At 37.6% G+C, this 14,234-nt stretch overlaps 1 protein-coding gene and 1 long non-coding RNA gene across 3 annotated transcripts in view; both read left to right on the top strand.

Annotated features, from left to right (window-relative positions):
- Window positions 1-6,697: 6,697 nt before the first annotated feature.
- Window positions 6,698-14,234, top strand: part of LOC137192225 (kinesin heavy chain-like) — a 29,921-nt gene continuing 22,384 nt past the window's right edge. Inside the window, exons 1-3 of one of the 2 annotated variants that reach the window (XM_067602759.1) lie at window positions 6,698-6,935; window positions 12,006-12,093; window positions 13,262-13,335. In XM_067602759.1, the coding sequence (XP_067458860.1) occupies window positions 6,801-6,935; window positions 12,006-12,093; window positions 13,262-13,335 (297 nt within the window). In that variant the 5' untranslated portion in view covers window positions 6,698-6,800. Of the gene's footprint in view, window positions 6,936-8,228; window positions 8,566-12,005; window positions 12,094-13,261; window positions 13,336-14,234 lie in introns of those variants that run through there. The other variant, XM_067602760.1, reaches the window with a different exon arrangement.
- LOC137192226 (uncharacterized) lies at window positions 8,644-10,408 on the top strand. Its single transcript, XR_010930540.1, has 2 exons — window positions 8,644-8,804; window positions 8,868-10,408. It is a non-coding gene; the product is annotated as an uncharacterized lncRNA (long non-coding RNA).

Genomic DNA, 14,234 nt, shown 5'->3' on the forward strand with positions numbered 1-14,234 from the left:
TAGGATTAACTGTAATAGTCTTTAATAATCAATTGATTGATCAGTGTATAACATGTCGATCATTATTCTCTGAAGTGAACATATTCAGATGTTTTATCTGAGCAACAGAAAACACAAAGATGTGAGTTTAATATCATGGAAAACTGGAAAACTAGTAAATATTCATGTGAGAAGCTGCTGCCTGAGAGGATTTGACACTAGTGTGTTAAAAATTAAACAATCAGTTATCAATTTCCTGTCAGTCAACTAATCGATGGGCAAAAACTTCATTCATCCAAAAATTAAAGTAAACACCATATTTTTAAAGACTGATTATTACGTTATAATGATGCTGAAGTTAATCATAATGTCACTGTTAACTGGTCTGATTCTTCTTTAAATCATCTGTTCTATCAGGCAGTTTGATTATTGTCATTATTGATGAATCTGCCAGTTATTGTCTGGATTCATCAACATCTGTTCATACAACAGTCAGAAAATATCGAAACCTCCCATTTAAGGAGCTCGAAACATTTAATGATTTATTTATTGCCATATATCATCAATAATATACAAAAGTCACATAAATGAACCACATACTGTATACTTAAAAATATGTCAGTGATGACCAAATATCCCAAAACATCATATTATTTATATATATAATATGAGTTTAGGGCTGCCTTCATGTTTTTCTGACATCAAACATCCTCATTAAACATGTTTGAACCTTCGACTCAGTTTGGTTGATTTTGATTTGTAGCTGTTTGAAATTATAAATGTATTTCAGGTTAATTTGCTGTTTAAACCTTTGTTTCAGTTTATTTAAATTAAATGTCATTTAGTGCATCAGAAGTTCTTTGAACTTGCAAATCTATTTCAGCTTAATTCAAAGTCTGTTGTGTACATCTTTGTCTTGTTAATTTGATTTAAATGTTTTAATTTATTGATCTTCAAACTTAAACACAACTAATGAGTGGAGTTTGTCTTTGTCATAAATTGACCAGTTTTAAGCCACATTTCTATGATAGACCATTTAGCTCCTGGTTGTTTTTAATTGTATCTTTTAACCGGATGAAGGATTTTTAGTCATCAAACATCTGGATTTGAAGTTACCAGAGAATTATCTGCTGCCAACCTGCTTACTGCAAGCTGAAGATCAATATCAGTCGCCTTGAAACGGAGTTTAAAATAAAGGATCAGATAATCGTGTAGTTTTCATCTGTGGCCGCAGGCTGAACACCCATCATGGTGCCAACCTGCCCTACTGGTGCTGGGCAGCAACCAGTCTGCTGTGGTCCAACTCCGTCACTACTGGCGGTGATCTGATTTCATCCACACGACCGCTGGAACTGAAGGAGGATGAGTGTCCCACCCTGAGAGGAAGACCTGAAAGGTGGGCTTTGGTGAGGACTGGTGTGGGTATACTGAGGACCACCGTCCCCAGTGGTCCCCACTGTATCTGTATCTGTATCTGTGTAAGTAAGTACCTGAAACACACTCTGAAAGTTTTATTCTAATCATCCACCAGGGGGCTACACATGCAAAAGAAATGGGCATAACACAAATCAGACAACAAATCAGAAATCACAAAACTCACAGGATATGTTTCATAATAACGTTGAACCACATGTGTAAAATCGGTCAATAGGGGGCGCCACCGGTTCCATTCATAGAATTATCCAATTTATCCTTAAGACTGCCCCATCAAAGCACAAATTTCTGGATGTAAAACAAAAAAAATTATGTAAAATTATGTTCAAATTATCCTCCTTGAACACCGATTAAAGGTATCTTAAGAGCTTTAGGCTTTAATTGTATATGATTGTCTCATCTACTTACAGTCAATTCCTGGTAAATACTGGTTTTATACTGTACAAAAAATAGGATCATGTGAAAATGGCTTACAAAAACATAATTTTAATAATCATTACTTCATATAAACATTATTTGAAAGTAATTACAAGCAACTGTCTACAGACTTTTCCAATTAATGTATGAGATTTACTGTATATAAATAATATTTGACAGTAATTACAAGCAGCTATCCAACATATCCATCTGACACTCTTCTTCAGAGGGATATTTCTTATATATTGTGTGAACACTGCCATCATTCTTCAGAACCTGCCACTTATAGGGTGCTCGAGGCTAAAGAGAGCTATTGTATTTAGGTCTTGATGCACAACATATTGGTGTTGAGACTACATATCAAATCAAATGGTGATAAAAATGTATGTTTGTTGTATCGTATGTTCCATCCTAACGCTGAGGAAAGCCTAGGGCTGAAACCCTTTTTTGCTGCTGTGCATCATTAAAAAAGTGATTTACACTTATTTGTGAGGGCTGACGACTTCATTTGTTTTTTTTGTGAGATGCTGCCATGACAGTGTTTTTTATCATACATATTGACATATGCAACACATTTCATTTCAAATTCTGAAGGTAGCTATAATAAAGTGTAAATCCACCTTAAAAATATTGGAAGCTGTGTCCCAATACATTATGTTAGACCATAACGTGAAATTGCATATGTAGCATCCATGCGTTTTTCCTTGTGAAGGTGTCATTTGTAGATCTGGTTTTTCTTCTCTAAATATTAAGACCCAAAGTGAGTCACAGTCAGTCTATGTTCAACAAAAGGCCCTCATTTCAGTCCTACTGCTCCCTCTAATCATTAGGTCACTCCAACATTTCTACAGGTCAAAGGGAACGAAGAGCAAAAAGAGATAATATAAGGTGAATAAAGAGGGACCTCAATATGAGTAAAGCTTTACAATGGTTTACTTTTTTTTTTCTTTAGCAATAGGTGAGAGATGTGTGAAGGACTGGGATTTGATGTTAGGACTCAGCAGTTCAAGTGAGGCTTGAGCTTTGATAATATGGGTGAAGGGATGTAAGACCTTAAAAAACATATAAATGTAAACATAGAAAATGTCTCTATAGTCTCTGTGCTTCAGACAGATCAAGAAAATGTGAGCAGATTCAAATGAATGTTGTACAATCATTGGATGAATCAGGCTGTGGGGAGATGATCTCGACCAATGATATTGTTTGAGTTCTGGGGGCGGGTCCTCCCGGCGTGATTCATCCAATGACTGCGCAACATTCAATTGTTTGCATGTACGCGCGCTTTGTTGATCTCTGCCTGAAGCGCAGAGACTACAGAGACAAAAATTTCTCTGGATAAAGTAACGTAAGTCATTTCTCAAGACTGTTGATTTGAAGATGATTACCAGGTTGACACCAGGTTGATACCAACGTTGACACCTGTTGGTGTGCAGGTACTTTTAAGAGCATGATACATATTTTCTGCTTGTGTATTCTCAGGACAAGGCTTGCTGAGGCTCATTGCAGAGGATCACAGCCATTGTTGGAATTCTGAAAGGAAGTGAGTGGCTTTCAATCTGTCCTATGAACTAGAGGCTTTTTTTAGCATGCAGATTCACCTATTTCCATGGCCAAAGACAGTTCAATAAATATTTGTCAGAGGTTGGGGACTCAAGTCGCCTGCCTTGACACAAGTCGCAAATTTGAGGACTCACGACTTGGTTGACTAACACTTATAAGACTCGACTTGACTTTGACTTGAGGCAGATGACTCGAAAAGACTTGACAGTTCTTATTTAGCTGAATCACCTGTTTGCATTATTGTAGATGTTGAGCATGAACAGCTAATGTTTTGAGACATGAAAGGGTGGCTTCTAGTGACGTGTGTGCAACCCAGGCTTTGAAGACAAGCAAGACCTAGAAAACAATGCAAGACAGGATTGAGCTCAAAGCTTGTTGAAAGTATTTTCTCATACCTGCACTGATTTTCTCTCAAGCTTAATATTACCAGACTGTTTCTGATTCAGACCAGACAGCTTATGAATTGACAGTTTTTCATGACAGATCTTCACTGCTCTGTTTGCAGTCCCTCACTAGTTCAAAGTCAATGTAACTCAACCACAGCAGAATGATCTCTTTCTCTTTAATCAACTGTGTGACAAATGCAATCCTTCAAGATCAGGCAAACAAGATGGTATTTTTCCTTGATGATGCTTGATGTTTGAATGATTTCAGTGTTCTAAATTAATGGATGTATTAGTCTACACAATCCACAGCAGAAAACAGTAATCATCAGATAGAATACTATGTTTCGTTGTGCAAGCGCCAAATGCAGGTAGATTTTCCATTTGGCAAGTAAATATACCAAAGTAGTCATGTGTTGCAGACAGACACTCAGGTGTAGTATAACTAGCAGTTTCTTTTATCTGCACACTTTACAACCACAACAAAGCAGAATGTGTAACTTACAGTCCATCAGCATATTTTTGCAGCTCTTAAAACCCACAAGCTTTGTGCTAACTACTGCAACTGGAGGAAGTTCCTCTTCTTCTACTACTTCTGCTTCAAAACTCTCAACCTGGTGGCAGAACGGCAGAAGTCATACAACATCCACACACATTAATACTGCATAAAATACAAAATTATGAACCCTAGGTCCTGGAAAACATGCTAGATCAAATTATTTATTTTTGTTCAAATAGTTAATTAATGTGAAGTTAATTCATAAAGTTAATCAACCTGCATGATGTTCTTTAGTTTTATGTTGACATTCCAAATTGTAGTTGATTTACCCCCCCCCAAAAAAACCCCAACAACAACAAAAAACAAGGTATGAACTGAACCATAAATAGTTGTCTTTATGAATCCTAACCACAGTCATCCCTAGTTGTAGAGACTAACTAACGTGTGCAGTTCTCTCATGACATGGCTCGCCATTGTACCCTTTTCTCTCGTGTTTTAAGTGCTTCTTTCATGATGACTGACTTCTGACTTAATTGACTTTTCTTGCTTCAATCAATCAATCAATCAATTTTTATTTATATAGCGCCATATCACAACAAAAGTCATCTCAAGGCACTTTTCACATAGAGCAGGTCAAGACTGAACTCTTTCATTTACAGAGACCCAACAGTTCCCCCATGAGCAGCACTTGGTGACAGCGGGAAGGAAAAACTCCCCTTTAACGAGTAGAAATTGGTGGGCGGCCATCTGCTTTGACCGGTTAGCATTGACTTGACTAGTCTAAGTCACAGTGAGAGTCAAAGTGATTTAAGACTTGCTTGAGCCTTTAAGGTTCAGACTTGAGACTTGTTTGTGACTTGCACATGTGTAACTTACTCTCACTTCTGATATTTGTGAACTACTTTCTCCCAAAGACACAAACCAGAGACATAAGACTCAAATTTGTGATGCCATCCAGAATAAAGTCTGGAGCTGCTTCATATACAATAAATGTGAAACTAATTTTGTAGTAATTTTTTAATACCCAAATAAGCTTTATTCTATAGTAAACTTTCATATCTGAAACATAAAATGTACCTGTATACCAGGCTCTGGCAACGTCTACAGAATTACTTTGTAAAGCAAGCAGTAAAAGGTAATTTTATGATATATTCTGGTTATTAAACATCTTGAAATCTCATACATCTCAAATGGGGATCTGTATTGAATGGATTGCACAATATTGTAAAATGTCAGTAGAAAAATCTATTTATTTATTCAGTGTCAGAGTTGCTATAAAGGTACTTTTACATAGACCTTCTGGTTTTTGTACATTCAGAACTCCATATATTAATGTGAAATGTCTGTAGATATATTGGGGAGTTACTTGCAATTACTGTCACATAATGTTCATATAAAGTAAACCCGATACATTTATGGGAAAAGCCTGTAAATATATTGGAGAGCTGCTTGTAATTACTGTCAAATAGTGTTTATATAAAGTAATGATTATTAAAATTATGTTTTTGTAAACTATTATTACATGATCTTATTTTTTTGTACAGTATAAAACCAACATTTACCAAATAGACTGGATAATTACATAAAATCAAAGCTTAAAGCTCTCAAGATACCATTAATGGGTGTTATTTCAATGTAATTTTACATAATTTTTCTGTGTTTTACATCCAGAAATCTTTACTTTGATGGGGAGTTCCTGTGGATGGATTGGATAATCCTATGAATTTACCAAAAATTACTGTATGAAAACAAGATTTTTCATTTAAATTAGGTCATTTGAAGGTAGTTCTGCAATCTTTTTCATTTTTTGTGCAGATTTATACATTTGTTTAACATTCTAGCAATGTTTTATAATGAGAATTTCTTTTTATTTTATAATGGTTGGACTGTAAAAATGTAGACAATGTCCAAAGTAAATATCAGTATTTTTTAAAATTAATCTCTGTAGAAGGTTTTTTACTGTTATTTGGCGGTAAGTGTTTGGCAACTTTTGCTGCCAGACTTTTTACCATTTTTTCATGATTTCTTTATTTTACAGTGTAGATTCCAGCTGGACTCATCGATCCTCTGTTTGTTTTTCTTCACTACACAATAGAAACATGTTTATTTCATTATATAATCGTCTCTTCCTTCCAGACAGAAGCTGAAACATGTTTTTATAATTTTATCATTTTGAAAAGCAACAAAAAATAGTTTTTATTGATTTAATCTGTTTCATATAATATTTGAATTTCTGATACTTTTCTCTCTTTCCTGAAAACCTTCTGAAAGCATTTCTCCCTCGAGTTTCTGTTTTCTCAGCGGGATCCATAATCAATAGGTGTATCGATCGATCAGACAGGACTGCATGTCCCAGAGTTCCGTGCGGCTGGCTGGGGGTCCTGGGTGGACCTGAGGTGGGAGTGTTCAGCGCATCTTTGTGTCCGCTGCAGGTTTGTGGATGTGCGCCGTGTGAACCGGAGCTGACCGTGCGGTGATTGTGCGGATCTGTCGGTGCTTCTCTCCGTTGTTACCGGACAGTGTCGGTGATGCAGGACGCGGCGGAGTGCGGGGTGTGCGGGGTGAAGGTGATGTGCCGCTTCAGGCCGCTGAACGACGCGGAGCGGAGCCGCGGAGACAAATACATCCCCAAATTTAACGGAGAGGACACGGTGGTGGTGGCGGTGAGTGCGCGTGCGTGCGTGTGTGCGTGTGTTTCCCGGTATAAACACTGAACAAAACGTCATTCCTGAGGTCCTGGTTCAGGTTTGGGTTCGGTTGTCCACAATGAATGGAAGTCAATGCAATGTCCTGACAAGGATAGCTGCACAAACCTGTGCGTGCGTGAGCGTGTGCGTGTGTGCGCGCGTGTGTATGTGTGTCCGCCCGTCCGCAACAATAGAGGAACACCGGAAGTTACCATCATCACACCTGTTATTGTTTTTAATGTAAAAAGATCAAAACATTAACAACAAATCATTAATTATTATCAATACATCTGCTGAGTATCTTCTATATTAATTGATTATTGATTTGGTGCATAAAATGGCTGAAAATAGTTAAAATGCAAATAAAACAGTCCTGAGTCATGTCTTCAGTTTCCTCTGCAGTGATTCATTGACTGATATTCTGTCAACGTTTTATTGATGATCTCAGTAGTTTCCAGTTAACTGACTAATCACAGTGACAGGAACTGATCACATGATAAATAAAAGATACAAAAACACAGAAAACAAAATATTTAAATAAATAAATAAATCATAGATGCATTTTATTACTTCATGAGCTCTGACTTTGTTTGAAAAACATTTTTTTTCAGTTTGAATAAAAACATAAAGAGAAAATCAGTGAATCAGTTTGTGAGTAATAATGATTTATTAATATCTGCTACATGTTTACTTTTATCAGGTGTAACGAAGGTTTTAATGTTAATAAATAATAGTTTCACTTCAGATCAGAAGAAGCATCAAGTTCAGTGATGTCAGTGGCAGAACTGGAGAAATGCTGCTCTGATCATCTGATGTCTTTATTTTAACGAGCTCGTTTCATCCTGTTTGTCCCGATGAAGGTCACATGACTCTGTCCCAGTTTCCTCCTGGATGGTTTCCAGTTGAACAAGCAGCTGAATCATCTGTAACGAGACAGGAAGGAGGAGACGTTTGTTTATCTCGGCTTCAGGTTGGACCTGAAGGCTGGAAGACGTCAGTGATCATCATGTTTCTTTACTCATTAAAGTTGCAACAAACTCTGAAAACATGAAGGTCACAGATCCCTTCAAAAGATGAAAACCTCTTAAAAGACACTTAAGTTTGAAACCTAGTTGTAGTTTTAGTGTCTGTAGTTTTGTCTGTTATTTAGGGATGTGTGATATCTCCACATCTCCACTCTGCTATGAACTATGGGTAAAAGCGAGCTCACAGCAGAGCAAACTGTCTGCATGTTTCGCATCAGAAGCCCAAACTGTTTGTTTTTAACATTAAATGCTACGAACACAGCGAGCAGCGGCGCTTGTGTCGGTCCTCGCCACCTGTCTGAGCAGCGTTGTTATGGATCCCGCCGCTTTTCTCTGAAAGACACGCCCTGCGTAGCATTGAAGCGCTATGATTGGCCAGTCGTCCATGTTCGCGCCGCTAGCCAGCATGTTCAGTGGTTGCCTGGGAGACGTTAGTTCTGAAGGACGATGAGTTAACGGTTGTCTATGTATTCGTGTATTACGTTTAGCTTGGAAAACAATGACCTGTGGCACTGAATGTTTCTCCATTATAACACCAGTCTGAGCATCGTCACGACGACAGCTCACCAGTTAGCTCACAGGTGTGATGCTTCATAGCGTTTGTGAAATCTGGAGCAGTTCATCATGTGAAACTGACAGCTGGGCTGCAGGTAAACGCCACCGTTAGCGGTTAGCTAACACCGTTAGCGGTTAGCTACGTCTGCTAACTGGTAAAAATCAACATGAAAAAGAATTGTGATATTTTTGCCATATCACCCATATTAGTGTCTGTAATTGTAGTTTAGTGTCTGTAGTTGCAGTTTTAGTGTCTGTAGTTGTAGTTTAGTGTCTGCAGTTGTAGTTTTAGTGTCTGTATTTGTAGTTTTAGTGTTTGTAGTTGTAGTTTTAGTATCTGTAGTTGTAGTTTAGTGTCTGTAGTTGTAGTTTTAGTGTCTGCAGTTGTAGTTTTAGTGTCTAATTGTAATTTTAGTGTCTGTAGTTGTAGTTCTAGTGTCTGTAGTTTTAGTGTCTGTAATTGTAGTTTAGTGTCTGTAGTTGTAGTTTTAGTGTCTGTAGTTGTAGTTTTAGTGTCTGTACTTGCAGTTTTAGTGTTTGTAGTTGTAGTTTAGTGTCTGTACTTGCAGTTTTAGTGTCTGTACTTGCAGTTTTAGTGTCTGTAGTTGTAGTTTTAGTGTCTGTAGTTGTAGTTTTAGTGTCTGTTGTGTTTCGGTGTATTATTTTTCATGGAGGAAGCTGTGGATCTGTCTGCTTTATAGAGGTGGGGGTGGAGCTGCTGCAGGGTCTCATGGGAAATATTCCGTCTCCATAACAGCAGAGGCTGAAGGCCATTAGACGTCACATGATTGGCAGCAGAGCATCAATATGCGGCCTCAGGCCCTGATGTGGCCCTCTGGCGGACTCCGTCTGGTCCTCCAGATTAAAAAGAAAAAAGACGAATGAAAATGTTGAAGCTGAAGATTCTCATGTAAAATTCATGATGTGACTTTTATCCTGTGTGTGTGTGTGTGTGTGTGTGTGTGTGAGTGTGTGTGTGTGTGTGTGTGTGTGTGTGTGTGTGTGTGTGTGTGTGTGTGTGTGTGCGCGCGCGCGCGCGTGCGCGTTTGTATGGTCGCGTGTGTGTGCAATCATCTTTCTTCCGTCTGATTGGTTCGGTCAGTCCAGACATCAGACATCTCCCAGTGGGATGCAGTTACCATGACAACAGGCATCTTATTGAAACATACAGACTGTGACATTCAGCGTCTGAACACTGAACCTTCATGTGTGTTCAGTGTTGGAGCTGAAACATCAATCAATCAGCTGATTGATTAGATCAATGATTCATCCTTCCAACTCTCTGTTTCTCTAGTCTCAGATTTTCAATTTTTCTGTTTTTTTTTCCAGTTTTTTTCAGTTTTCTGTCTTTATAAAGTGAAGATCTTTGAATCTTCAGATTATCAGTGAAACTAATAATCAATTTATTATGACAGAAGAATCACAGATAAGAACATCTGAATCCATTAATCGATTATATTTATATATTTTATATATATTAATCAATTAATTGTTGCAGCTCTCAATAGATGACTAGTTTTACTGGTGTTTTAACTGGTTTCACTGGTTAAATATGTCCAGTTCAAGACAGAATTACTTTTTTTCTTTGTTTTACTCAAAGTCTTGACGATAAAAATGAATTTATTTCAAATAAACAGTAACATCACAGGAAAGTCAGAAACAGCAGCTTGTTTTTTTCTTCCATCCTGTCAGTCGTCATGGCGACCGACAGGAACAGCTGAACTACTAATCAGTTAATGAAGCAGGTAATCATATGATGAATCAATAATGAATAATAATCATTTTCAAAGGATTTTAATGATTATTGACCTTCTGACCTTTTCTGTCCGATATCTCAGAGAACAATCACACGTTACACGTTAAACATTACATGTAACATGTTACATGTTGCATCAACAACACAACTCTACACTCAGCAGCCTGTATTATTGAACACGTGTAACAGCTTTAAGATGAATAATCTTAAACCACTGTGACATTTAATCACTGAGTTCTCAGTATTCGTGTCACACACTGTGATTTATTTCCATGTAATGTTTTAGAGTCACATGACAAAGGCGTGTGCTCTGATTGGTGGCGTTTAGTCAGTAAATCCACTGGAGTGTGTGACTGGATGTTTGTGGTGATTCACCTGTTGTCAGTCAGAACGCAGTACTTTTACTTCAGTGTGTGTACTTTCTTCCACACACACGTTAACGTTCAGTGAGTTCTGGTGTGTCCGGCGTCTGTTTGGACGCTGATAAAACCATCAAACAGTCCTCAGATCAGTTGAATGTCGGCAGATAAAGACTCGTCCTGTCTGTCACCAAACGATCCAACCTTCCTCCGTTTATAATATCACATAACCGAGGACTCCTGGATAGGCCACGCCCACTGCCGCCATGAAAATATTTCCACCATTTTGAATTGTTTGCTAAAATATTTCTCTCATTTCATCCAATCTTCACCAGCCATGATCATTATCATTGAACACATTCTGTCTGTCCGACGTTTAACAAGGTTTTACATAAACTGCCGTAACTGCAAAGTATCGTCCAGCTGCAGCCAGATCACAGGCGGCGCTACAGTACAATATAAAGTGAAATGACCACAGTGTTGTTGTCATTAATAAGAGCAAACTTGGTACATCGGTTCCCCGGAACACGTCACAACAACACAGTCAAACGTTGCACCAACTGCGCCACCATGTGGTCACTTTAACTGCAGCAAATCTCAGTCAGCACAGAGTGAAACATGAAACTATGAATATTAGAGAATATTTGTCCATCGAGAGCACTGCTGCTGCGTTAGAGTTTAGTAAACATAAAATGTCTCGTACATCTGTCAGCAGCTGCAGTCACATGCTCATGACCTTTAATGACCCCACGACCTTTAATGACCTCATGAACTTTCCTCCAGCGCCACCCTCAGGCCGAACTTCATACTGTAAAAATTAATAATTTGAGAAATACAGAAGCAGCAATACAGAAGGTTTAACTCTGCAGCATCAGTCGATTAATCAATTACATTACAGATTACACAATCACAGATTATTAATCTGCAGCATCACTTTGGGCCTGAAGAAACTGATGGAGATCAGTTAACAGTTATTTGATGTTATAAAGATGAAACGATTGATCGATCTGCTGATTATTGTCTGGATTCGTTGATGATTTTTCTGTATTTTACTGTGACTGAAGAGAACGTTGATGTTTTTACAGAGTGGATGTCGACCCAACAGGCAGATTTCACCTGATAATAATAAAAATGATATTTAATTACTAAATAAATAAACTTTAATAATCGGTTATTAACCATTTGAACTTCACCGGGTCACAAACTGCTGCTGGGCAGCTAAACTTCTTTGTTGGAAAATGATGAAGAAGAATAATATAATTGTTTATAATCTTTATAAAAGGTGAGTCAGCGTCACACTAAACTGATTAACTCAGACTGTTATTTTGAAAGTGTGTTTCCTGTGTTGTAGGGGAAGCCGTATGTGTTTGACAGGGTCCTTCCTCCAATCACAGAGCAGCTTCAGGTGTACGACACCTGCGCCAAGCAGATCGTCAAAGGTGAGATTTAACCCTTTATACTCTGACTGTGATCTGCCTCGATGACTGATGATAAACTGTGGAAGACCAAAATAAGAGCTGAAAATATTTATTAATCAGTCGGTCAGTTGACAGAAAATGATTTATTATTAAATATTGTTCAAAGTTCTCTGGTTTCAGCAGGTAAATTGTGTTTCTTTCTGTCTCGTGACAGTAAATTAATTCTTTAGGTCAATAAAACAAAACGTCGACTTGAACTTAATGTATTATTATCTTTTTAAATCTTATAGACCACATCATTCATCAAGGAATCAAGGAAATAACAGGCAGATTAATCAATAATGATTGATTATGATATTATGATATAATTATTAGTTTGAACACTCATGAAAAGTAATAAGTGCACAAGAAAAACAGAAATATTCAGTCTGTTAAAACATGAGGAATAAAGTGAAAACTGATCTTAAATAAAGAAAAACATCAGAGATGTTGAAAATAAAACTTTATTGTTTCTAACGAAGAAGATGAATCTGCATTCAGTGTGTGTTGTTCAGTGTGTGTTTTACATTCAGTGTGTGTTGTTCAGTGTGTGTTTTACATTCAGTGTGTGTTGTTCAGTGTGTGTTTTACATTCAGTGTGTGTTGTTCAGTGTGTGTTTTACATTCAGTGTTTGTTGTTCAGTGTGTGTTGTTCAGTGTGTGTTGTTCAGTGTGTGTTTTACATTCAGTGTTTGTTGTTCAGTGTGTGTTTTACATTCAGTGTGTGTTGTTCAGTGTGTGTTGTTCAGTGTGTGTTTTACATTCAGTGTGTGTTGTTCAGTGTGTGTTTTACATTCAGTGTGTGTTGTTCAGTGTGTGTTGTTCAGTGTGTGTTTTACATTCAGTGTGTGTTGTTCAGTGTGTGTTTTACATTCAGTGTGTGTTGTTCAGTGTGTGTTTTACATTCAGTGTGTGTTGTTCAGTGTGTGTTGTTCAGTGTGTGTTTTACATTCAGTGTGTGTTGTTCAGTGTGTGTTTTACATTCAGTGTGTGTTGTTCAGTGTGTGTTTTACATTCAGTGTGTGTTGTTCAGTGTGTGTTGTTCAGTGTGTGTTTTACATTCAGTGTGTGTTGTTCAGTGTGTGTTTTACATTCAGTGTGTGTTGTTCAGTGTGTGTTTTACATTCAGTGTGTGTTGTGTGTGTTTCAGATGTTTTGGGAGGATATAATGGAACCATCTTTGCATACGGTCAGACGTCATCAGGGAAAACTCACACGATGGAGGTCAGTCTGACACATTCACTGTTTAATAATAACAGTAGTAGCACTACTACAGTAGTAATAGTAACAGTACTACAGTAGTAGTAGCACTACTACAGTAGTAATAGTAACAGTACTACAGTAGTAGTAGTAACAGTACTACAGTAGTAGTAGCAGTACTACAGTAGTAGTAGCACTACTACAGTAGTAATAGTAACAGTACTACAGTAGTAGTAGCACTACTACAGTAGTAATAGTAACAGTACTACAGTAGTAGTAGTAACAGTACTACAGTAGTAGTAGCAGTACTACAGTAGTAGTAGCACTACTACAGTAGTAATAGTAACAGTACTACAGTAGTAGTAGCAGTACTGCAGTAGTAGTAGTAAGAGTACTACAGTAGTGGTAGCAGTACTGCAGTAGTAGTAGCAAGAGTACTACAGTAGTAATAGTAACAGTACTACAGTAGTAGTAGCAGTACTACAGTAGTAATAGTAACAGTACTACAGTAGTAGTAGCAGTACTGCAGTAGTAATAGTAACAGTACTACAGTAGTAGTAGCAGTACTGCAGTAGTAGTAGTAAGAGTACTACAGTAGTGGTAGCAGTACTGCAGTAGTAGTAGCAAGAGTACTACAGTAGTAATAGTAACAGTACTACAGTAGTAGTAGCAAGAGTACTACAGTAGTGGTAGCAGTACTACAGTAGTAGTAGCAAGAGTACTACAGTAGTAATAGTAACAGTACTACAGTAGTAGTAGCAGTACTGCAGTAGTAATAGTAACAGTACTACAGTAGTAGTAGCAGTACTACAGTAGTAATAGTAACAGTACTACAGTAGTAGTAGCAGTACTACAGTAGTAGTAGTAACAGTACTACAGTAGTAGTAGCAGTACTGCAGTAGTAGTAGCAAGAGTACTACAGT

This window comes from Thunnus thynnus, chromosome 11 (genome assembly GCF_963924715.1).
Source record: "Thunnus thynnus chromosome 11, fThuThy2.1, whole genome shotgun sequence".
NCBI classification, from domain to species: Eukaryota; Metazoa; Chordata; class Actinopteri; order Scombriformes; family Scombridae; genus Thunnus; species Thunnus thynnus.